General features: G+C 33.4%; 2 protein-coding genes across 2 annotated transcripts in view; both read right to left on the reverse strand.

The window, feature by feature from the left end:
- The window catches only part of LOC142349540 (endoplasmic reticulum resident protein 44-like), a 558035-nt gene that overhangs the window by 454576 nt on the left and 76860 nt on the right, over positions 1–26599 (reverse strand). The gene's annotated exons all lie outside the window — the stretch shown is intronic.
- LOC142349045 (dicarboxylate carrier UCP2-like) lies at positions 5081–25630 on the reverse strand. Its single transcript, XM_075400457.1, has 4 exons — positions 25207–25630; positions 15698–15845; positions 8677–9047; positions 5081–5281 (listed from the first exon to the last, which is right to left on the reverse strand). The coding sequence occupies exons 2-4, from the start codon at positions 15804–15806 to the stop codon at positions 5081–5083; spliced, it is 681 nt and encodes a 226-aa protein (XP_075256572.1). The 5' UTR covers positions 15807–15845; positions 25207–25630.

Consider the following 26599-nt stretch of genomic DNA (forward strand, 5'->3'; position numbering starts at 1 on the left):
ACGATCCATACGATGGCAGTTAAAAATTTGAGCTACCCTCTCATTGGGTGAATTGTCAACAACTCATCAGCATTTGTTGCCACCTCTCACTGGGTGACAAACTATTTGACGAATATATGGGAGTGATGCAGGGAATCAAAGGTTAGCTCGTGTTTCATGTGTCTATAAAATTGCATCTTGTGCAATCAGCACCACTGCGGTCCCGCGGACTGCTCTAACGGAGACGGATTGCGATAGCCTACTGAAAGCTACAGATATCGCCGCAGGATGCAAATCTCTGTCGTTAGCCAGAGTAGCGATACGTTTGAAGATCTTTAAACTTTTTCTGAAAAATCAGCAAAAGACTCGAAAGCCACAGAATTGAACTGAATACAAATTTCGCTGCATTTGTGGACGTTCTGTTCGTATTTCCTGTCCTCAGCAGCTGACAGGGCGAAACCGTTCTTGTAAACCACGTATGCGATATAGCCTGGCTGCAAAGGAGACTTTACGGTAACACCCAATACTGCCAGCAGAACTGCATTCCATACAGGTTAGAGTATATCCACCCGTCTGGAGTTGTTGTCGTGTAGTAAATTCTTCTCACAGATTGGGCTCCAGAGCAATCTGATATAATTTAGTCTTGTAAACAATTACAACGAACAATCAGGTCACCCCGACCATAAAATGACACCACTGCATGATCTCCCATTACATCTAGGGGTCCACAATTACAAAATGGAAATTTTCTCTTGTTTTCGTACAGCTTAACACCCAGTCGATATTTAGGAGCAATATGGAAATCATTCGGAGATAAGTACAACCCCAAGTCTGGAATGAGGGCTGTGGATTAACCAGGCAACTGATTGTCGCAGGGAAAACTGTAACAAACAAATTTTTTAATTTTTCAAAAAATAATTTTGTCTTCCTAACAAGTTTTCAAAAGATGTATTATCAATTTTTTCCTTAATTTTTTTGGGAGGGGTGCATGAGGGTCCTCATTTAGATTGTGGCTGTTAGATTTCTAACAGAACAGAGGATTGGGAAACAAAGCCAACATATGAGGTCTGCATCTGTTCAGCCGAATTTCTCAGTGCAAGACTGGTTTTTTTTAATTAGAAGGCATGCTAGGTGCCATGAACTATCTAACAACAGAACCCCAGAATGCTGGCAAAATGTGCGCGCTGACCCAATTCAAATGTTTGAAGTAAATTTTTTGATTCTCCTGAGGTTGAGTTGCGTCACAAGGAAAATACCAATGTGGGGGCACCGAGGCAAAAACGAACGACACCAAAAACACATTGTGGGTTGTTCACATGTAATAGTTTGCGTATGAATTCCTTTAAATTTTTTGAGCCGACAAAAGCACCAGAACCTGTAGCAGCTGCTTAAACTTCAATTCCATCTATGTTATTCTTTTGATCAAAATATCAATTTCTTTTATGCTTTCTGACCATACCTCGCATTTATCCTTCCTCAGTTCCCGAACGCATTCTGGTTCTGATACTGTTAGAATTTCCAAGGGTTTACACAGATCCTCCCCAGTTTCTGAAAAAATTCAGTCATCAATATACCAGCGGTATCGCATGAGGTTTGATAATCTTCCATCAATTTCATTGATAAGAGGCTAGATTTCCAGAGAACAAAAGTGGACCCGTTGTATCTTCTTGTTAAACTCCAGACTGACTGTCAATCATTGAGCTATTGAAGAATAAATTAGTTTATCTGTAGTAACAATAGGAGGAGAAGGAAAACGAATAAGCATCAAAACTTTTGATAAGCTGAGAATATTCTTTTGGTTTGCTGGATTGAATGCATTTCTGAAATCAAATAATCAAATAATTTCAGCTGAAGCAACAAGACTAACGGAAAATTTTTTCCAGCTCAATGAATAAATGAAAAACTATTTCACTAATCTGATTCAAGAAAAAGTTCACCGCTTAGATTGATTGGCAATGGAGCCATTGATTGCAAGAAGAAGGTGCTTTTGGTACATTTTGGAGGCCCCGCAGCTGTAAAAGATGAAAAAGACTGAAGCTGTAAAGGACTTTTGTGTAATCGAAATGAAACGCTTCGGAGCTATTGTATCCAATATATCAAATAATTCGTTTTCGTTAGGATGCACTCCTTCGATTTCAAGGAGGGTTTCTCTGTTACCTGGTGCTATTATGTGCGAAGACAAAATTTCTGCCTCCTCTTCGAATTGTTATTGAAAACAAAGTAATTCAGCTCGGGAGGCAAGTGTATTCATGGTGTTGTTGCTTTTGTATGTCGCTTGCTCTATCGAAGCCGCTTCATTGTGTTGTCGCATTTGTATATCGCCTGCTCCACTGAAGTTGCCGGCCAGCATAGTCACCCTCTCTTGGTCACTCTAATCGATTCCTCTTGGGATTTTCCTTTCGCTGCTTAAAATTTTCCCAACGCAGTTGGATGCACGCAAAAGACAGTTGACTATTCCAACAATTTTCAGTTACCAACCCATTCAGGTTTTGAGATGTAATCCTCTATGGTTAACTTAATATTTTCTGACCATCGCAAACAGAATTTCACGGGCATATGGCGCAGGGTTGAAATAATTTTGCTGACAATCGTATGTAAATTTGGTTATTCGTTTGGATTGTTACTTGAACCTGGTGAATCAATTCTGAAATTCCCTGTTTTGACGACCGGACCAGCCCATCTATGCCAGCAGATGAATATTGGTTTCTCTTTCACTGTGGACAAAATTTGAGTGAATTCTGAATTGTGATTTACCAACATTACGTTATCAATTACTAAAATTTTAATAGTCTTCTGCAATTTGTCAGTTGTCAAAATTTTCGTTTGATTCTTTGTTGTTATATATTAAATTGTTTGATATATTAAACTGCTGCGCGAAGTAACACCAACTCAAGCAGCAGAAATTAAAACATTTTCTGCCTTTCTACCACTAAAAAGATCAGTTTTTTCAGTTCCGCAGATGTTGGGCGCATGAGAACCAGAAGTTCCATCCAACGCTCAATTTCTTATCGTCTTTCCAAAATTTAGTCACACTCTTTAGTCATCTGCTCTTTTATTAGTCATCTCCTCCTCCGTTTGCGTTGCACGGAAATTATTTTTGACTTACACTATGGCACCAGAAAGCTACGTATAACACTATTTGAGCTCTCTATGGGCCATTTTCTCAAAACATTCTACTTGCCAGAAGGTGCAAATAGCACGAAATTTTTAACATATAGACAAGATTGCTTTCCATTTTCTTAGACAACACAGAAAAGATGGTTAGGCTGTTGTTCTCTTTATTTTATTTACTGCGCTGTTGTCATCTGAAAAGCCCAATATTCATGGACAAAAGACACAACAATCAGCTTACAATCAAGATCTAGTAACAATAATTTGAAAAATGTAACAGGTTCAGGCGTCTCCAGTGAAAAAATTGTGCCATTTCTTCCTGGAAATGCACATCATGATTTGTTGACAAAAGACAAGAAACAAAACCTGCAACATTTTTCAGTATGCGCAGAAACTTTGAAAAATTATGAAGAAAAATAGTATTTTTAAAGTCTTACTTTTCAGCAAGATCGTCTTTTGGTGCATGCATCCGGTGCAACAAAGATTTCCAACTTTTTCCTGAGAGAAGTCGAGTGGAAAGCACTGGAATTGTCAGCAAAAAATCCTATCAAAATGAAATTGAAAAATTATGGTCAACTTCGAATCAACAACAAATAGAAAAAGAGACACATTAGAAAAGAGACACATTATAAAAAGAGACACATTGGGAATAATTAGAAGAAAAAGTGGCGGAAATGTAGTTCAGATGTCGGTAGAAACTTAAGTGAAAATTTTTAAAAGAGTCTGCTGGATATCACAAAATTTTAAAGCATAATGACCCGTTACTAGAGAACTGATTTGAATTCAAAGTGTTGTGGTATTTCTGGCGCTTCGTAAAAATTTTCTAGGTGTATGTAGCTTTTTGGTACCATAGTGTATGTGTAATTGTTTAGAGTAAATTAATTTTGTTAAGGCCGCTGTTAAGCCACGTTTGAGTTAGACAAACGAATATCGGTTTTTCTTCAACTTTTTCTTCCTAAATAATTCTAGTCGAAATTTTTGACAAATAAAACTTACATTTTTGGCATTTTCATTAGGTTTGTCTCTGTTCGCTAAAAAAAGGGTTGTTTAATTCCTGGCAATGCGAAAAGATATGTGAATATAATCTAAACGGACATGACTTAAGTATCTTCATTCTATATTGAAAAATTCAAAAAATGCCACCCCCCCCCCCCCAATCAGATCACGTGACAAGAGAATTTGAGAATTGTTAATTGCAATCGAAGTTAATTTCAGTTAGTCTTTCAGTTAAGTAGAATAATTTACGTACAAAAATATACCTATGTGCTATCTAAAACTTTTTCATTGTCCTAATTGATTATTTGTTTCGGACAGAAGTTTTTGTTTCGGCGAAAGAAAGTTCCGAACTTCTCATTGTAGGTCACCGTTGACGCTGGTTAATCTGATTAGTTTCATTATTTCTCATAATATCAACGCCCTCTTTGAAGTATTTGAAACTGACGAACATTACGACATTCCAAATGACCAATCGGGTTCCATTATAAAAAGCCCCGTTGTAAAATGACTTCCATCCTTCATTCACCCATTTGTCCCGAACACACATGTACAGGTTCTTGTACAGGTGTGACTTGTCAATGTATACTGTTTTGATGTTGTCGGCGGGTGAAGCGACGGCAGTAGCGATGACCCCGACTGCGATTCCAGATATGAACCAGCACAGGAACCCTTTCTGAGAGTAAAACCCAAACTCATCATTATGTGAAAATTTTGTAATGAATAGTTGCTTTGTCTGAAAAAAGTTCTCTCTTCATTAAAATGAATTTTTTCCTTTTTTGACAAATTTTACTTTGTCACTGCCGATTAGCAATACATAAACACAACAAAAATTGGGTTTCATTGTTATAGTTAAATTCCTTTTTTATTAAAAACTGAACTAAAAATAATTCTGGTAATTAAACTCTTGTAAGACTCTTGCAAGCTATTACAAGATACACACCCGTTCAAGAGTTAAAAACAAACAAATCGGTACTTGTATCCCTGGAAAACGATCCTATCTATCTGATAAAATGGAAGTAATGATGATTGAGAGTTTTGATTCCTTCATGATGTTGTTTTCGATTAGAGCCGTCTCTATGATGTCAAAAGAGCCCACTTCCGAAGCTGTGACCAGGGCACTCCGGATTGAACCTGGCACCGTCCCCCTCCACAACCCCCGTTTAATGCCCTCATTTGTGTAAATATGGCGATAGGCCTGTACGCGTTCATAACATAATAGGAAATTGCTCTCAATCAAGCAGGTAATTAACCAAAAGAGGGCAGACGATCAAACTTCGCTTCTTGCATTACAAGAAAAATAGTGATCCAGCGCACCGTTAATAAGGGCTTTTGTTATAGGTTTAGCTGTTGAACATTTATAATCAACCACAAGTGCCGAATTTAATTGTTTATTTCTCTAAAAAGTATTATTCTTGGAATCCTAAGTTTTTGTTTTCAATGTTATAAAAATTGTCTGTAACGCCATACTATTGCTATAAGAAAATTTTCAGAAACAAGAGGCAGGTAAATTTATTTGTGGTAGTACGTGGAATCGTTTGATCGCAATACTTTACGGCCTTTAATAACACACAATAGGGTTGCAATGTTGCTCCGCATGTACACTGGAGCAAAGCCGAGTGATAAAGGAATAGGAGGTAATTTAACGCAATTTTAACGAGTAATCTTTAAATTTTTAACATCTATAAGTTTGCCAATTCGTATATAGTAACGTCCGTAATACACTGTGGAAAAACAACAGATGCTATGTTTTTTTGTATTATCATTTTTGGTTCCAGTTTAAAAAATAATAAATAGTGGATATCTATGGTACATATAGACGATGCGGGTAGAGCCGAACGGGCATAGAGCAGAATGCCATATGATGAGATTTAGAATTGAATAATTCCCAAGCATTGATATGTGTATCTTAACCTAAGTATTTCAAAGGCAAATATCAAATTTCAGTGGAAAAAAATTAAACATAACCTTACAAAGGTTAATCTGTAGTCCTAACTTCCCCCTTTCCTCGTGAGGGGAGCCGTTGCGGTCACGGGGTGGCTGAGTAGGGCGCAATCCGAACTCACACTAACGATAATCAACCAACAACAGATTAAATCACCGTTTCTTAAATTTTTTGTAATTTAAATTAATCGAATTGGATAGTGTGACCAATCAAATTTGAGCATGCGGCTATAATTCTAGTTTCATTCTCATTCAGCTCTGCGGCAACTTGGTGCTAATTCCCAGCTCCACCGCTATGAATTTCCCCCAACCAAAGTTTAGCAGTTGCTTGGACTTGATTTCTCTTCTCTGAGGGATTTGGCAATCTACAGATTTTTTTAGTGCAGGAGGATTTATTTACAACTTTCGAACATTAGCGTACACTTAGTCTGTTTATTTTCCAGTAAATAGTAATTTCTATTCAATTTGCAATAAATAGTAACTACTACTCTCGCCGATTTTTTTTACATTCATTATGTGTGAGATTCGTCGATTTGCGGTGAAAAAAATGAGCGCATAAATCTTGCATTATTGAGCATCAACCGTAACTCGCGGAAAAATCAAAACTACACCAAGTCTCGAACTCCCATTTTTTGTCTTCCCTCCTTAGCATGTCCTCTTCCTCACCCGCATCATCTGTTAACTACTGCTTATTATATATACTTTTTATTAAATTAAATTCCAACTTGCCTATTTGCAAGGTGCCGCTGAACAAAACACCTAATTCTTTGTTTCCTATTGCATGATAACTAGCTGTGATTTTTGTCATCTCTGTGGTTCATCGCAATCAAAATTCTTACAATTTTGACAAATTTTAGCATTACCAACATGAACAGATTGGTAATATTCAAGGTGAACAAGCTCTCTTAAGAACTTTTTAACTCTTAAAATAGCACCTTAATTAAACCTTAACTACCTCATCACCAGCCCTTGACCCTAAGATTTGGCAAGATCTCCAATCAATTTTGAATAAATTTAAAAACATTATAGCTTAATAAGCCCTGGTATCAAAAAACCGGTTTTTTTGTTTTTAACGTATTTTTGCAGAGAAAATGTGGAATGTTATGATTGATAGTTTTACGACAGTCTTTTTGTGGTCAAAAACATACATTCCATCTACGCTTTCATGCAGAAATAATAGAATATTTTACTCGATATCATTTCTATATCTATTTCACTATTTATTGAAAAGGAAAGTATGTGGTTATTTCATATATCGTGTATACTATTTGTTCGGCTCTTTTCTGTTATTGCCCCCCGCCTTATATAGCCAGTCTATTTGCACCCCCCAAATATGTAATTTTTGGTCCTTAGAGATCCCTTTTGTTAGTCATAATAAAATGCCGGTACCGGTAGACAAATATATAAGTTTTTGTTTTCAGTTGTCAAAAAAAATAGTGCCATTAAGCTATTTCTGTGAAAAAAAGCGCAAAAACATTAAAAACACGCATTAATTTTTGTGTGCTTATATTATATTCAAAGTTAATAGTTATTAAGTTCAATTACCGTATACGTCTTAATTTCAAAAGTTCGCTGCATAATTAAATTTTAAATGCCGCTTATATATAATTGTATATGTAAGTGTATGAAATGCAACCAATATGCTTTAACATGTATAAGTGGGAGGTTTAAATGGACGTGGGGGGCAAAAACAGAAAAGAACCACTTTTTCTGTTTACTCATGTAATTTCCATTACATGACAACAGGTAAATTTTTGAATGTAAAGATACTTAAAATTTTGACTGTTTGCATGATCGTCTCCTAACGGTGTCCGAAATTTTAGCCGACGTGAACCAAGAAGCCAATATTGGGGAAACTTAAAAGAATTAATTGTTTAGATAATTTTTTCAAGCAAACATATTTGGGGCGCGATATTATCGAATTCGCTTACAAATAAATTAACGCGTTTGACCATGCGTCACGGGCCACGGCCATGCCTCAGCGCTCTATGATATTTGATATCAGTCTGTCTACAAGAAAAATAGTGATCCAAAACGACGTTATTAAGGGCTTTTGATACAGGTTTAACTATTCAACAATTATAATCAACAGCAATAGCCAAAATACAATTTTGCCGAAGTTAATTGTTTATTCTAAAAATTATTATTATTATAACCCATAATTTTTGTTTTCAATGTTATGTCACAGCCAAACTAAATTTTACGACCGAACATGTTATTCACGCTATAATATTTGTTAGTTCTCAAATCTGGTTGTTTAATGTTTCCTTTTCGGCTAATATTCATTTCGGCTAAATTTCCTTTCGGCTATTATTCAGGCCAACGGCCTAATTAGTTGACAATTGTTTAAAGGGCCCTCGCATAACTAATTGAGGATTAATAAAAATATCAAACTATCTCTTTTCTATGAACTGGCTTCTGAGAAATATTGATTTTTAAATTGTTTTTTTTTATACAATTAACAAAAAAATTGTATAAATGAAATTTAGGCTAATTGATGCTTTTGCCAATTGTCCACAAAACCACAAAACGATATCGTTTTGCTCAAAACCTACCTTTTGCCACGTGTTATCGTCCTTTGACGTTAAGTAATTTACGTAATTTTTTTCGTTAATATACGTTATGTTACGTAATTTGAATAAAAAGAGCAATTCCCTGGAGTGATGATCTGTATCGGCCCGGCTCTGCTTGCATTCTAACTTTGACAACATCAGTTGGTTGCCCAACAATGACAGCCAGAAACCCCGTAGTGCAACCGGACAAAATTTTGACACATTTGACCGGCAAACCGCCGCTTTCCTCCGGAACTCCTAATAAGTCGTAGTAAAACTTTCGGACCGGTTCATAGCACCCAATTTTGACAGAATTCATCACCATTTGACGCTGTACGGCTGCAATGGCACCAGTTTTGCCTCCAAAAAATGCTGGATAACCTCCACTTTTGTAGGTTGTACTGATTAAGGAAAAGGCGTTCCCGAATGTTGATAAATTAGGGTTCCGTTGCTGGACCATGGCTCTAACTGGATAAAGGAAAAGACATAAGATACTGCGTTACAGTGCAAAGGCAGACCGGAATGGCATTTGTCTAAATTTGCTTTCGTAAAATTCGGTTACGTCAAATTACGGAATTCAGGCTACGATCATTGTAGCTTGGAATCCACAATTCTCAATATTTCAAATTTTGCAAATATTTCGAATTCTGTAACAAATTTCAGTTAAAAATAGCTTAGTTTTTTAATGTAACCCAGTTCCACAAAATTCACGAAAATTCCATTTATTAATATAGCAAAACGGAATTAAGTTATATTCTCGGTCAAATTTAGGTTTATGCCTTTGAGGTGTAATGTGCTGACATGTGCCCTAGTCACAAACTCCTCGATTTTTAAACATAAAAATATTGGCAGCATCGGTGTTTTTTTCTAGCCAATAACGTCGAAAGTTCCTAAAATTTTTCATTGGCTTCATCGTGTTTGTTTAGTATTTAATATTAGAAAGATTCGGTATTGTCGCTGTTAGTTAAACGTACGAAGGATTCAATATTGTCGTTTTTTAAACCTAGGAGGGATTTGGTATTGATGAGAGAAATACTAAAAACTTATATCTTTAGGGTTTTAACCTCAGATTAGTCCAGCGGACCGAACAAAAAACAGTCGGCATGCTCGGTTTCAAACGTAACCATCCGTCAAAAAGTTTCCCTGTAAACTGCAAGAAGGTATGTCAAATTTCAGTGAATGTTAATAAATCAACAGAATTTCTTCTATGTTAAACAAGTAAGATGTGTTTTTGAATTAAAAAATAACTAAGAAAATTATATTCGTTCAATTTATTTTAGAATGAACTGGTGAAGAATTCTTAGTAGAATTGCACATTATCTCATAATTTTTTCAGTGAATTTAACATTCCTGCGAACAGAACGCTATCATAACGTCTGGCTACATTATAAATAGAAAAGTAAAAATTCCTATAGAAAAAACCGACAATTTCTTAGGTCTAAAACAGAGCATACCGACGAGCTCTGTCCAAAAACGATGATACCAAATCTTTCTTACGTTTGAAACCAACAATGCCGAACAAACCGAACGTACCGACGCTTTATACGTTTGAAACCGATCATACAGGAGGTTTCTTAGAAATTTTTCGTCGCTTTTCTTCGGTATTCTCTAATAGGTTGTGTCTTTGAGGTGTAAATGTGCAGAAAATCATATTTGTTCCGACCACACTTGTGGGGGGAGGAAATATATACTCAAATGGGGTTTTTTTGTTCAGTCAATTTTGGCCAATCGATATATTCATTGTAATGAAATGAGAGTGGTATTAATAAAAAGCTCGTCCCGCGAAGAATTCAAAAATAAAAAGAATTTTTTGAATTTCGTGTTTTTCGAAGAGTTATCTAGGTTGAAAGTTTTGTGTGAACACGCGATATTTGCATGATTTTAGTCACTTTTAGCGAAATTTTTGTTCAAATAAAGCCTTTCTATAAAATTATTAATTCAAAATTACATTTCACGCTACTAATTGAGGCAATTTTGTGTTACCAATAGACCGATAAAAAGGCTAGTTCTGGTCTCTTGAGGAAGTTTACAATCAAAAAAAGTTCGAATTCAATTTGAGAGCTGTTTTTTTGGAAAAATTTCCAATTTATTATTGTTCTTCTAATCACTTAGAAAGTAGTCACTTTTCATATCGAGGTTCTGTAAAGGTCAAACCTAATTTATAGTCAACTGATACCCAACGAACAAAATATTCGTTTTCAAGAAATCGCTCATGTTTTTTTTTGCCTTCGAATCTGTGTTTTCGAAATTTTTAATAAAATTTTGATTTTCTTTTAAGATTTCACCAAATTTTGGGAGTCCTATGGCATAGAGCTGCTAACTACAAAAGAAATCGAGCTTTTCCGAACTTTTTTTGAACTTTTAGTCGATATTAAATTTCTTTTCATGAACAGTAAGTCAATCTCATTAATAACAGGACCACCTTCCTTTTTAATGCAACTAAAATTAATCTGGTAGGTGGTTTTATCTGATAACTATTAGTTTTAGGACTTCAATAACACGAGTTCTCATAATTTCAGAAAAAGTCGTATTTTTTTGTAATTCTGATTCCTTTTGAAATATTTTCCTATTATCCTAAACTTGATAGTTCCCATTTAGAAAAAACAGCCAATGGATCAGAGATAAAATTTTCAGAGCAAAGATTATGGTTTAGTTGGTTTCGACACTTTCTTCATGAAAATTTGCATAAAATTTTGTTAGTTTTTGCTTGTATTTGTCGTTGTCTTCATAATCATAGGACTTATTGTGATGTCTTATTGATAATATTTTGATGAAAAACATCCCACTCTTCCCATCAGTGCACAAGGTAGCGTAAGTTTTGGATTTCATTGAAAGCTCTTGTATTTAGTGGCTGTTAAGACCTCAAAAACATTTTTTATAATTTTTTTTGGACATCAACCAAACTTGAACTTATTTTCGAGATAGCGGTTTTATCTTCCAACTATTGGTTTTATGACTTCGATGACGATTTCTCATATTTTTTTTCAAATTTTGGATATACTTTTTTGTAGTTTTGATTACCTTTCATTTTTCATCACAGTATTCTAATATTGATAATTCCCAGAGCCTTAGAAAAAATTTTCAATTGATCATAGATAAAGTTCGCAGAGAAAAGCTTATGATTCAAATTATGATGTCTTTTTGATAAAATTTTGATGACAAACATCCAACTCTTCCCATCAAGGCATAAGGTAGCGTATTTTTGGATTTCCTTGGAAGCTCTTGAAATTAGTGGCTACCAAGCCATCAAAAAATTTATAATTTTTTAGGACTTTAACCAAACTTAATTTTTTTTTCGTGAACTGCAAGTAAATCTCATTAATAACAGGACCTCTTTCATTGCTGCGGCATCAAAAACGAATATGGTTATTGGTTTTATTTTCTAACTATTGGATTTTTGACTTCGATGCCACTAGTTCATACAATTTTTAAAAATTTTTGGATAATTTTTTTTGTAATTTTGGTTACTTTTCAATTTTTATCGCAATATTCTAATATTGATAATTCCCAGTGACTTAGAAAAGATTTTCAATTGATCATAGATAATGATCGCAGAGAAAATTTTATGATTCAAATGGCTTCGACACTTTCTTACACTTTCCTACTAAATTTCTTGGGTTTTTTCTGCTTTTTTTGTTGTTTTCATGATCATAAGAATTATTGTGATGTCTTTTTGATGACTTAAAAATGACAAACATTCTTATGTTCCTATCGAAAATTACTTTGCGTTTTTATTGACTTCCGCTGAGAGCTATTGAATTGACTGGCTGTTAACACTTTTAAAAAAAAAATTTGAATCTTTTCTGAACGCTAAACTCTATTAAATCTGTTTCCGTGATTTGTAGGTAAATTTGAGTAATGACATGACCCGTTTCTTTTTTATTGCATACATAATTAATCTGTTAAGCGGTTTTAACTACTAACAATTAGTTTCATATCTTCGATGCCACGAGTTCTCGTAACTTCAAAAAAATTCGCACTTTTGTAATTTTGTTTCCTTTTGACATCTTATCTCATTACTACATCATTAATAGTTCCCTTTGGATTAGAGAAGACATCCAATGGATCTTAGATAAGATTTTCAGAGCAAATATTATGGTTTAGTTGGCTTCGACACCTTCTTCTTGAAAATTTGCATGAATTTTTGTTGGTTTTTGCTTGTATTTGTCGTTGTCTTCATAATCATAGGACTTATTGTAATGTCTTATTGATAATATATTGATGACAAACATCCCTCTCTTCCCATTAGGGCACAAGGTAGCGTAATTTTTGGATTTCCTTGAAAACTCTTGTATTTAGTGGCTGTTAAGACTTCAAAAATTATTTTTTATAATTTTTTTTGGAGATCAAACAAACTTAAACCTATTTTCGTGAATTGTAAGCCAATCTCAGTCATAAAATGACCTCTTTCTTTGTAATTCGATCTAAAACGAATCTGGATAGCGGTTTTATCTTCTAACTATTGGTTTTATGACTTCGATGACGATTTCTCATAATTTTTTTAAAAATTTTGGATATAGTTTTTTGTAGTTTTGATTACTTTTCATTTTTCATCACAGTATTCTAATATTGATAATTCCCAGTGCCTTAGAAAAAATTTTCAGTTGATCATAGATAAAGTTCGCAGAGAAAAGCTTATGATTCAAATTATGATGTCTTTTTGATAAAATTTTGATGACAAACATCCAACTCTTCCCATCGAGGCATAAGGTAACGTGTTTTTGGATTTCCTTGGAAGCTCTTGAAATTAGTGGCTACCAGGACATCAAAAAATTTATAATTTTTACGACATTAACCAAACTTAAATTAACCAAACTTCACGACATTAACCAAACTTCATTTTCGTGAACTGCAAGTCAATCTCCTTAATAACAGGACCTCTTTCATTGCTGCGGCATCAAAAACGATTCTGGATAGCGGTTTTATTTTCTAACTATTGGTTTTATTACTTCAATGCTGCGTTCTCAAATTTTTTTTTTAAAATTTTGGATATACGTGTTTGTAGTTTTGATTAGTTTTCATTTTTCATCACAGTATTCTAATATTAATAAATTCCAGCGGTTTAGAAAAAATTTTCAATTGATCATAGACAATGTTTGCAGAGAAAATTTTACGATTCAAATGGCTTCGACACTTTCCTACACTTTCCTACTGAATTTCTTGGGTTTTGCTTGCTTTTTTTGTTGTTTTCATGATCATAAGAATTAATGTGATGTATTTTGATGACTTAAAAATGACAAACATTTTCATGTTCCTATCGGAAATAACTTTGCGTTTTTATAGACTTCCGCTGAGAGCTATTGAAATGACTGGCTGTTAACACTTTTTGAAAAAAATTTTTGAAATTTTTCTGGCGGTTTTAACTACTAACTATTGGTTTCATGACTTCGATGCCACGAGCTTTCGTAATTTCAAAAAAATTCGCATTTTTGTAATTTTGGTTCCTTTTGACATCTTATCTCACTACTACAACATTAATAGTTCCCATCGGATTAAAAAAGACGTCCAATGGATCATAGATAAGATTTTCAGAGAAACGATTATGGTTTTAATGACTTTGAAACTTTCTTCTTTTCTTTTCTCCAATGAACTTTTGGTCTTTGCATTTATTTGTTGTAGTTTTCATAATCATAAGACCTATTGTCATGTCCCGTTGATTACTTTTGACTGACAAACATCATTTATTTCTCATTGAGGTATAACTTAGCGTACTTTTTGAGTTCCGTTAAAAGCCATTGAATTGAATGGCGTTGATATAACTGGTTTTCTCAAAAATTTTGGTGGTTTTATTATATTTCTTTATACTTTTGAAGTCATGTTGTTAAGGAAATAACAATGCCATTGCTATTAAAAAGTATATGAACAAAGAAAATTATTTTACCAAAAACTTCTCTTCTATTGGGTTTGACACGTTTCTCTCTCAATTTTTTCTGAAATTTTCTGAAATTCCTTATGTAAACTTGAAATGCTGACTGGTCTCATAGGCTTCTAAGTAAGGATTAAATTAATGAAGTTACTCAATGCAATCAGTTTACAGCGAATAGTATTAAAGTTCATGGTATTTTTTGTTTTCAAAGACTTTTATATTTTTCAGTTTTTGTTCTTTTCGTCAACTTGTAATTTATTCTCATCAATGAGGGGTCCATCCAATTCGTTGTAATTTAAAAACCAATTTTCCATTGAGATCATGTCGTAAATGATGTTTTGTTTGTTGGGCAATATCCGTTTTCATATAGGTTTTGTGAGTGTTCAATATTCGTGTTTCTTATTCTCTTCTTTCAGCACATTCTCTAAAAAATTAATGTTTTTGCCGTTTTGTAGTTTGTTTTTTTTCTCGTAGTCTTTCTAATGGCAGATATTCTGAGCGCTGTAATGAGGCGTGGTGTTATGTATTTCAATTAGTAGTTCGGTTGTGTAACGATTTTTTTAAAACTCAAACATCTATTTTTAATTATCTCATCATTAGGTTGACAATTATGTCAAAAATGTAGATGAGCTCGGGTCGGAACATCATATGCGAACGCACATTAACGAGCATCCTTGTTGTCAATTCAAAAAACAGTTTTACACTCTCCAAAACCTACTGTTCTGAAAAAAGATCTGAATTCCGCTGAGTTTTCGCAGTTTCCATTTTCAATGACTTACACAAGTATACGACAATGGTAATGAATGAAAATATACGCGCTAAAATTATGGAAGAAGTTTCAGTAAAATCTCACTCCAAAAAAGTTGTCTGGCCAGTGTATATTTTGAATTGATGATTAGACTGGTTTAGAAAAGGAAAAAGTTATGTCTAAAAATAGTGAGAGATTTGCACTGGTTCAGTACTGAAGTACACTGGACGGTAAATCAGCGGGAATTTAAGAGTTAAAAACTTAAGAGTGTGCGTTTGACCAGTGCTTGGCAGTTAAGTTAGAAGAGATCTTTTCCCTTTGTGCCCCTCCCATTATGATCAGCCCCAGTTACAGAGCACGTGCCATTACATAATAAATCATTAAAAATATGGCAGGTGCGTCTGTGGTGCCAATAATATGTACCCTGGGGGGTACAAACAGAAAAAAAATATGTTGAAAACAACCCAATACAATTTTAATGAGGTATCTAGCTAGCAGACTTTCCTTTTAGGGTATCCACTGGCATACTGACAATTTCTGCAATGCTTCCAGCCACACCACCACTCACAATGGTAGCCAATTTCAGGTGAAATGGGTCTGTGTGAAACGTCATATCTCTCCCCTTCTACCTCTTTTCGTGGACACTTTGAACCTTAAATCAACCAGGCACAGAATTCTAAGAAAATGGGGGTCTTTCTTATTATGGGTCCCCTCCACCACGAATTATAGCACCCCGTCCCACGGAATTATAATAGCAGCCCCCCCCCCCACCCGAATTATAGCCCCAACCCCACCCACGAAATTATAGCCCCCCCCCCAACACACACACGCACACAAACACATACACACACATACACACACCCACAATTATAGACCGCACCCGCTCCCCAAGCAAATTATAGCCCCAGCCCTGGGAAATTATAGTCCCCACCGCCATCAAATTATTACCCCCCCCCATGAAGTTATAGTTCCCTCCCATTATGGTACGTATATGGGTGATACGTTTTATGACCACGAAGCGGGGTGGGAGTATGGAATGACGGTAAGACCATTATAGCCAGCCAATTCTTTAAAAACTTTTTTGTAAGAGTTGATCAGGGTTGAATGAATTTTAGTACAATTGACAACCTCGACTAAAACTTAAACACAATCGTTAGCACATTCCTGTGATAACTTCTACTTAAAAAAAGTTATCACAAAATCAAAATTGTTAATAAAACTTCTTTAATAGGAAATCTTAACAAGGCCGTGTACGGCGCAAGGCTAAACTTGACAAAACGTGGCACTGTTTTTTTTCGGTGCCTATACGACTGAAATTGACATTAGTGAGATGAAGACATAAAAACAGGGCGAAAGCTATTAATTGGTTTAACAAAATTTAGTATGTAGGTGGTTACTTTTCAAATCTTATTGTTCAGACCCCTCTTGGGGGGGGGGGGGGGGGGAGGAACTATATACTCAAATGGGTTTTTTTCTGACAATTTTGGCCGATCGATATAATAATTGTAGAGAGTTGTGAGTGGTAGAGAGTTGTGAGTGGTTTTGACCAAATTTTCGTCATTTTTGACCAAATTTTTGTCAATTTTGCTAAAATATGTTTAAATTGTTAACTGTTGTGTTATACATTTTATCTCTAAAGATAGAGGAGGGTTGTTGAAATGTTCGATACGAGTTCTTCAGCTAGAATTTTTGCTAAACTTTTTAAAATTCAGACAATTTTTCGTCAAAAATATACCATAAACGAGACTCAACGAGATTATATTCTGGCTTCATAGTAAAGCTCATGGTTTTTATCGCTCACAAAAATTCTTTTTGTTAAAATTCTAAGGACTTCTTTCGTTTTGCTTTCATTTCCTAAACTTTTTGTACCAATGGCTTAGTGTCCCCAATCAAAGATCCAGTTAGTTTTTAGAAAATATAAAGAGCCCGGACTTTTTTGTCTGTTGTTGTCTAATGCATGTTATGACTTTGAATATATTTATTTTGAAAAAAAATTGTGGACTTTTGAACTTTACCACTCTTTATCTTATTTTTCTCAACTTGGAGCGGAGTCTCAGTAAAAACAGCCGGAAACCAACTTTCTGTGAGTTATAAATTAATGTCGGTAACGTCTTTATATTCAACTAAAAGTTTCTTTATTTCGGTACTATGTGTTTTCATTTTTTCCTTTTTTTGTCATAACTGCATATTTTATGAGTTCATTTTGTTTCCTTGTCAAATTATCATATCATTGATAAGTCCAATTAAAAGAAGACATTATAGGAAAAATGCACAATGTTGGAAAAAGGTGTATCTGGATTTGTTAATTGTTTTTGTTGAATAGTTTATGCTTTTTGAGCGGAGACAGTTATATCGCAATAATTTTTTTTCTAATTTTGCCTATAATTGTTTTTCTTTTTGTTGTTGTGCACCTTTTAACCCATAGTGATTAATCTCACTTGCTTCCCCAAGACTTATAAATCAACCTAGTTAAATATTTCGGTTTGTAGCTTTCAATTTAAAATTAAAAAAAAAAATTTTCATCTGTCTCCTTCTTGCTTTTATTTTTGTCACCATGTAACTCAGTCTTACTCATTAGAAGTCTCTATTACTTTTGTTGATTCAAACTTATATTTCGCGCATGGCTATACGTCGTGACTGATTGCTTCGACCATTTAGTTTCATGAAAAGTTTTCAAGATTTCTTTACTGTTCAATTTTGTTGGGTTTCTTTTAGTTGTCATGCCTATGTAGTCCTTTTATAAGGAAGAACCGTTGATGTTAGGATGAAGGTAATATGATGATTTAGAGTTTTTGCAGTAAACGTCTTATAAATATAGTTCCTTGAACAATGTCATGTTGTAAAATTGTTTGAACTTTGACATCTTTATGTATTTGTTTTTTGTTGGCTCGTGTTTTAGTCTCATTATTTTGCAGGCCATTGAATCCCCGAGGTGTTGAAACTTAATCCATCACTTTTTGTTGTAATCCTATTTCTGTTATGAGTTTTGAAAATGTTTCTTTAAAAAAAATTTGAGTTTTTGAGCTTCGTTTTTTTAATTAGTTTTTCGGTCGATTTGTAGATCAGTCCCTGTAAACACAGGTCACAACCCGTTTCCAGTGAGCTATAGTTTTATCTTTATAAGGTTTTAGCTTCAAACATTGATTTCTCAATTTTTTTACTACTATTTATACAAGATTTCATAAAACGTTAGATTTTTGTATATTTGTACATTTCAAAGTATTTTTGGTTTCTTTTTAAACTGTAACAATAAACGTTAATGCCATTGCCTTTCGAGTTTTGCTCAATCGAACATTGGATAATGACATGTCTCAATTGCTTCCTTTTTAGATATAAATTGACGTTTTAGTGGTTTCAGTTAATATCTAATGACATTAATAACTTTGAATTTAATTGTTTTCAAAAATGGAAAAGTATTTTTGAACTTCACAAATAATTGCTCTTTTTTCGACCTGTTAACGGGTCGCATTGGGGACAGGTCTCATATCTTTTTTAATGAAGAATAGGTTAAATTGTTTTATTTTGGTTTTTATCTGATGCGAGTTTGATTTTATTATGGAGTTTGATTTAATATAGACATCGAGTTTTGGTCGTAAATAATGTTTGTTTTTAGGCTTTTATTATTGTCCGTTCTAGTAGTCCTATTATCAACAACTTTCATCGGCCCTGTAGCGTGGCCTTATCGTATTTTATTGGTTGTTTATTGAACGATGTGTATGTTTTTGAAAGCTTTCTATCTCTCATCATTTGGTAGTCAATTAAGTCAAGAATGTGGATGAACGGGGTCGGAACATTATGTGCGTACGCACATTACCGAGCCTCCTTGTTCTGCATAAAAATTGGGTCATTTTTATTACATGCAAACGAAACTTGGTGTTTTCAAAGACCACATTTAAAAAATTAGATGTTATTTGATACGGAATTAGTTTTTTTCCAAAGAGTTATACGTACAAACGTACTTTTAAGAGTTATACGTACAAACAATCGCAATTGTCGTATTTTCTTACTATGCGACAGATCTTAGTTGAGTTACCAACAAAAGAACAAGTGTTTTCCATTCATTTATGCATCTGTACAAAAAGTGCCAAATTTTTAAAATTTATGAAAATAATTCTGGCCTTCTATACTTACGTTTTACTACGTTCTTATAGTATACGCTCCACAGCTATTTTTCCTCAATTATATATCATTATCTTCATTAAGATGTTTTCAAAGTGTTTACTCAGCATCAGCATATCAACTTGTACATGCTATCAAGTATTCGCTCTCGGTATGTATTATCAGTTATCAGTTCTTATCGTCAGCTCTGCGTGATAGTACTCAGTTTTTCTTTATTCCTGACTCGCATGATCTTATAAGATAATAATGAGAAATAATGTGATCTCATGAAGCTTTGAGAAAAAACTCCTGGCTGAGAAATTTTTTCTAACTGGTAGACTCACTACAACAGTTTTCACACAGTCTAACAGAGTCTAAAGGTTTATCTTTAGCTTTATCAAATTTATCTTAGAACGTCTGTCGTTACAGGTTATTACAAAACTTTGGCAATGTCATATAAATTTGGCAATGTCATATAAATTCACGCCAATAAAAATCAGAAAATTTGTTTTTGGTTCGCACCAAAATGATCTCAACAAATTTTACAACTTAGCCTTTTTGCAGGTCTTCATTATACAGTATGTCTGGCAAATATTTTTTTGCTGATAAATCTAACAAATACCGTTTTCTCAATCGAGATATCCGCAGACTTTAGAGAGTCCTACAAATTGGCATGAGATAAGTATATCAACGTCCCAACACAAAAATTTGTTTCTACCATGAAATCTAATAAAAAGACAATTATCACAATCTTTATTATGTAAGATCTACCAAATTTGTTCTTTTTAAAGCTTTACCAGAAAATTTTATTTCTTAAGTTGATAAGATAATTTTTAGGAAATTTAATAACTTGGAATTACGAGCTAAATAACTCCTTCTTAACTTTTTTGGATATACTTTTTTAACACAAAGCGCGCGTTTCCTGATCCCTCCACTCATTTCTATACGACTAAACATGCTTTTGCTTAACTCTTACATATATTATCATCCTAATAACCAAAATGCATGCTAGAAAAACAATTGTTTAAAAATAAAATGTGCGTAAATTAATCCGGAGCTGCTCACAACCGAATCATATTTTTGTCAATTTTGCAGTTTTAATTGTATTAAGCACTTTCCATAATGACTGTTAACTGTTTTGAGAAAATTTTATAAATATTTTTAAAAAAACGCTGTTCTATTGTGATGTTATCATCTCAGTTTATCCATTGTCATCGGACTTTATCCATGTTTTGCCTTTATAAAATTCAACAACAACAAAACATGAAATATGTCAATTTCGTTCAAATGCTTCAGAGTTTAGATTTGCCCGCATCAATTTTACACTTTCAATGATAATAACAAAATCTTTGGCCATGCCCATTATATAAATTTATCCAACTATGTCAACAGTATTTCGAATAATGATTTGAGGATTAGCTCAATTCTGTAACATTTAAAAACTTTTCTATAGATTCATGAAGATGAGTTCTTAGAGAGAGAGAGAGAGAGAGAGAGAGAAACCAGTTGAGTGAGAGAAACAGAGTGGATGAGATATAAGGGGATCCTCATTAACCAGTCTGTAGAAATATGCTTTTTGTTGACTTCTTGTTTAATGTCAAACTATCTTCACTAATTTTACGATTAAGGTCTTCTGATGGTTGCTGAGATCGCTCAAACCAATTTTATGCATCAAAAACCTCTTTTAAATAATGTAAGGCTCTAATTAAGAGATTTAAATTTCCATTGCAGCCACACAAAATTTAGGGCTATTTGATCAAAATACGTTAAACTCAATTTTAGATTCTCGAAATTATTTTTGTGAAGGTCCTAGATTTTAATTTTTAACCGCATCAATGGCAGCAATGAGTGAAAAGGCTTTATTTAACTGTGAAATATATTTTATTTTTGCGTAAATTGTTTTGCATCAATTTTCTCAATTAAGAAAAGCGTTAGCATTTCCATGTCAGCTGTAAATTTTCAAACAAGTGTAACAGAAAAGAGAAAAAACTTCGGGAGGAAAACAAAAAACCTGTGAACTTTTGCAATAGTTGCAACAACTTATCGCTAACATTCTTGCAACTATTTTCATTCTGATACCTGGTTACGTAGAACTATTTGTTAGGAATTGGCCCGATGAAAAAAAAATTAGATATTTTTTAAACTTTAAATTCTTGACAAACTATATCTAATATCATTTTTCATTTATACTCAGAGCAAAAAAAATGTAGTAATCCTGACCGCTTAAATTTTGGTTGACGTCACATGATCAATAAAAAACTAATAAAATAACTATTTTGAGATACCTTGAAAGGATTGATTGTTTGAAAAGAACCAGTAGATGAAAACATAACCAGATAAGTTAGTTTTCAGTTAAGATTAGGCGCAGCGGAATCGGGCAACCAAACTGGCCTAGGCGTAGAACTCGACTTATGAATACAAAATTTTAATTCTAGTAAGGGTGTCCAATATTCACTATAAATACACGGTTCAGCTCCTAGTTAAAGTGAAGTTAAAGTCTTTTCATGGGTCCAGATAGGGTCTTTTCATAACAAATTGAGGTCGAGCACGGTCTTTTAATAGGTTGAGCATGAAAATTCAAGAGTTGAGGATGGCATTTTTTGAGGATTATAAATAGTTAACTTTTCTATGCGTCTTTTTATAGGTGTGTAATGTCTACAAGCAACACCAAACTAGCATACCTACAGGCAGTCATCCTTCGAAAAACAGGTAAAATTTTGCCAAAAAATTTTCAGAAACATTGAATTCTTAAGATAAAGTAGTTTTCGCAAGTAACCTATATTGCAAGTTTGTTCGGTTGAATTCGGCAATGAGTTCAGTGTGTTATAATTTAGATCATTTGATTCTAAAATTCGTTTTTATTATATTTATAATAGCACAGAACGTTTTTCGGTGAAATAACAAAAAAATACAGAAATTTGAACGGTCAATTTTGTTGACTACGTTATAAGTGCTTTCCAATTTTGAGCGGGAATGTAACTTGTTTGAGTCCAGCGTGAACCTTCAAGGTCGGGATAATATCGAGCATCACATTTGGTTTCAGCTAAATTGCAGCATCAAAAATTTGGGTCGAGCTAAAGTCTATTTGAACGATTAGGTTCAGCTAATTTCTTTTCATGGGCTGTATGATTCGAGCATGCTCTTTTCATACCACTTTTCAGTCGAGCATGGTCTTTTTATAAGTCGAGGTCTGAACCTGGGAGACAGTTTATGGAAAATGAAAATTGGCCAAAATTCAATTGTTTTGAGGAAAAAAATTTATACATTTATCCAGGTGTTTCTGGACTGTTTTTCAAAACTGAAGTCAAATTTTTTCCGTTCTTTCTTCATCTTTTTTAAGTTTTTGGCGAATTTTAAATGGTCAATAGTGCTTACTGGGAGACGAAATCATGTTTGAATTCTCACAAACAATTCCCTGGTTGATATTTCTTTGAATTCATTTAAGAATCATATATGATTTCATGCTGATACTCGATTTGTTCGTGCGATCCTAGTATGGGACCAAAAAATCATATATGATCCTTGTATGAAATCCAAGTTTGAAATCCAAGCATGAAATAAAAAAAACACGCTTGAAAAAATGTATGATCCTTTTATGAGTTAAACGAAATCATGTTTGATCCTTGTATGAAACCAAAGAACTCATATATGACCCTAGTATGAAACCAAAGAAATCAAATATGATCCTAGTGTGAGAAAAAAAGAAATCAAATACTTTTGATGGATAGCACCGAAAAACCATTAGTAGATTGTAGCTTCACATATCACAAAAACATTTCGATTTTTCAATAAAAAACCGATGAAAGCATTTATAATCTTAAAATGAAATCGAAGAAATCGTATATGATCCTTTTATGAAACCAAAGGAATCACATTAATTTTAAGAGATGCCATTAAAAGCGCTGTTTGGATATTGCAGTATGGAGTTTGATTACATAGAAATAACTTTTTTATTTTTTGCTTTTTTTTACTCACAAAAAGTGCCATATACAGTTTTATTTGGGGCTTCTGAAACCCACTACATTTTTTTTAATGTGCAAGGCATCAAATGAAAATTTTTATATGATCCTTGTTTGAGTACTAAAAAATCATACAAGGCATATATGACCTAGAATGTCTACTAAAAAATATTTTCTACGCTCTATGCATCTTTTGATTGATTTTTTCCGTATCAGTAACCTGGAGCATAGCAATTGAGAAAAGCCTTTTGAGAAAAGGTTTTATTTTTTGTATGATCCTTGTTTGACTACAAAGAAATTATACAAATCATATATGACCTAGTTCGATTACTAAGAATCATATATGACCTAGTACGAAATCCAAGAAAGTTGTATGATCGATGACCCGGGTTGCCGCTTCTTAGGATATTGAGTGGCGGCATGTTATCGTATGCTTAAAGCTCAATAAAAGCTTATTTATGGAAAATTTTCTACCATAAAATTGTCCTAAAACATTTTTAGCGTTTTATAAGTAAGGTAGCATAAGAAAGAGTTTTCAGATCTAAACTTTTCTGTGACAGAAGTGTTTTTCCGGAACGGCAAGCGGCCTTTTGGATTGTTTATGAATAATTTTTTTTAATCGTTGCAAGTCAAGTAATTTTCCATCAGATCGTATATTATATGGAGTTTTTTATCCAGGTAAATTTCAGTTTTCACATTTTCAATATGTGAAATGAAAATGAGCAATAAACGCAAACAATTGAGGTTTTCCAGTGATTCGATCTGTCTCTTTTTTTCAATTGAACACTTTTTCTGTTTCACAATTCAATCATCTAAATAAAGCTAGTTCATGTGTTATGCATTTGTTAGCGTGCTTCTATTATTTTCTCGTGAGTCATGAAAACTCCCAAAACAAAAAAATTTTTAAAGCAGTTATTTGTGCCGGCAAAATCTGAAAAAAAACACACGTAAAAAAACAGTATATTTCAGCATTAATTTTCTTATTCAACAAAATCAAATTTATGTAAGATTTTTCTGCAATCTGTAGTGTTGAAGCAATGTCAATTTTATTGATAAATAGTGGCATATGTAATCTAGCAAGCGCGATAATTAAACAACAATAAATTTAAAGATAAAGTTTAGAGCCTTAAGTATAAAGAGCTACAGCCTTAAAGTTTACAGCCTTAAAGTATAAAGAGCCAGAGTTACTTATTTCTCGCTTACCTATTTCTGCGCTTGCCTATATCTCTCAGACTAACCGACTCTGCAAAACACTGAAGGTATACTTCAATTATAGCGATCAACAAAAGGGTTAACACCGGAGTTAGAGGTATACACATCGTGCAACTACTCTAATAGACTGATTACAGTCAGTGGAGTTATCGCTATATAAAAGAAAATAGTGTCTTCTCAGTCTCTGATTGCTTGGAGGAGCACATCCAATATTTCAACTGCTACAATATATATATATATATATATATATATATATATATATATATATATATATATATATATATATATATATATATATATATATATATATATATATATACAGTCATGTTTTGCGAAAGAAAGGAATTGCTACAATCAAAGGTCAGAAAGCTTTGACATCACTCGGAGAATTGATATATTGGATTTTTATGTAATATATTCGAGTGCACCTTCAAAAATTGAAGAATCTGACCTGAAAAAATATTTTTACCTCTAGGTTCATTCATCTTTAAAATTCCTGCAGTTTAATCTCGACTCAGGATTTACATAAAAATGGCCAGCAGCCGGAAACTGAAAATTCTTCTTTCAATGAATTAAGATTGATATGAATTTTAAAATTAGCCAACTTTTCCACTAAATATTAACAGAGAATGTTCACATTTGATCCATGCATTAAACCTAAGAAATTCGGACCCGAGATTGATTTTTACAGCAAAACAGCAAGATTTTTAGATTTTTGGGTAATCAGAATTCTTTAACTCTTACCTGTAGGCTAAATCTGAATAAATGTAAACAGTAATAAACAAATTAATAAACAGAATATATCAAACTGATTGTCTGTTGTTACGTATGAACTAACATTTTATAAGATAAATTTTCATAAGTCTAAATAATTTTCATAATTTTTGTATTACTGGATCTATATATATTCTGAAAAATCATTTTGCGTGAACAAAATCTACGAAAGAAATTTACATCAGATTAAAGAACTTGTACAGTTTTACGGTAGTAATAATTGTAAGTGAACAAGTTTGTCAAGTTGTCTGTACTTCAGTAATTTTTCATTATGTTTTCTAATAAAATTGAATGCAAAAATAATCTTGCTTGAACTCTCAGCTTTAGTTTTTAGATGCCAAACACAATTTAATTCTGTAATGAACATTCGTTCATTCTAAAATTTTTGCTTGTATTAAAGTATTCAAAACCAAACGCAGAAAAACTGAGAAAACTGAATGGCTCGTCTGAAAACTTTAGCTTAAGTAATCCGATCAATAAATTTGTTCACAAAATTCAAAAATAAACAAACAAAAAACATCTCAACTTCACTACCAGAAAATCCTGTAATAGTTACAAAAGAAGTCATAATATGAACTACAAAAAATTAACCGCTTGTCTTTTAACTGAATCTTTCTTTTAAAAAAAATGTTGTTTCGGAGGAAAAATAATTATCTAGGACTCTACTTATAAATCTTAAATCCAGGCAAACAAATTACAAATTTGGTGTCAATCTTGTGTGGGTTCATTTTTGCATCGGTACGTTGAATCTAGGCTTTATTCAAACCGGTCCGAGAATTGATTAATTTTCGTCACGACTTCGATTGCACATTCAGAAACTCTAACAGCTTCCTTTTCTTATACATTTACAATAAGAGTTTGTTCATAACTGCAACTGCCCTTTTTCATTTCGTTTACTTGGGCTGAACGAATTATGAGCTTTGAAAGATTAAGCTATAGTTGCTACCCTACCGAGGTCTGTACAGACTTATGAAAAGACAATGCTCGACCAAAATGAAAAGACCAATGAAAAGATCTGTACTATGAAAAGACCATACTCGACTCATTTGAGCTACGAAAAGACCATAGCTAGACTCTCTTCGTTATTAAAAGACTTTAGCTCGACTTTAACTAGGAAGCTCGAAAGTGCGATTGCCCCGAAGCTCGAAAGTCAATATTCCCCCCCCCCCCCCCGACTAGACTTTTTAAGTCTTTTCATAAGTTGAGGCCTAGGCCTGGGTAGTAACAATTATATTATTGTCCCTTTATCCATTGATATGCAGCCCCCAATGCAAGCATGAACAGAGCAGATGTAAATATTTTCCACCAATTCCAATTACTAACTAATAATTTTTTCAGTTAAGATCTCTTAATCAAAAAAATT

The sequence above is a fragment of the Convolutriloba macropyga genome, chromosome 11 (assembly GCF_964194025.1).
Source record: "Convolutriloba macropyga chromosome 11, txConMacr16.3, whole genome shotgun sequence".
NCBI classification, from domain to species: Eukaryota; Metazoa; Xenacoelomorpha; order Acoela; family Convolutidae; genus Convolutriloba; species Convolutriloba macropyga.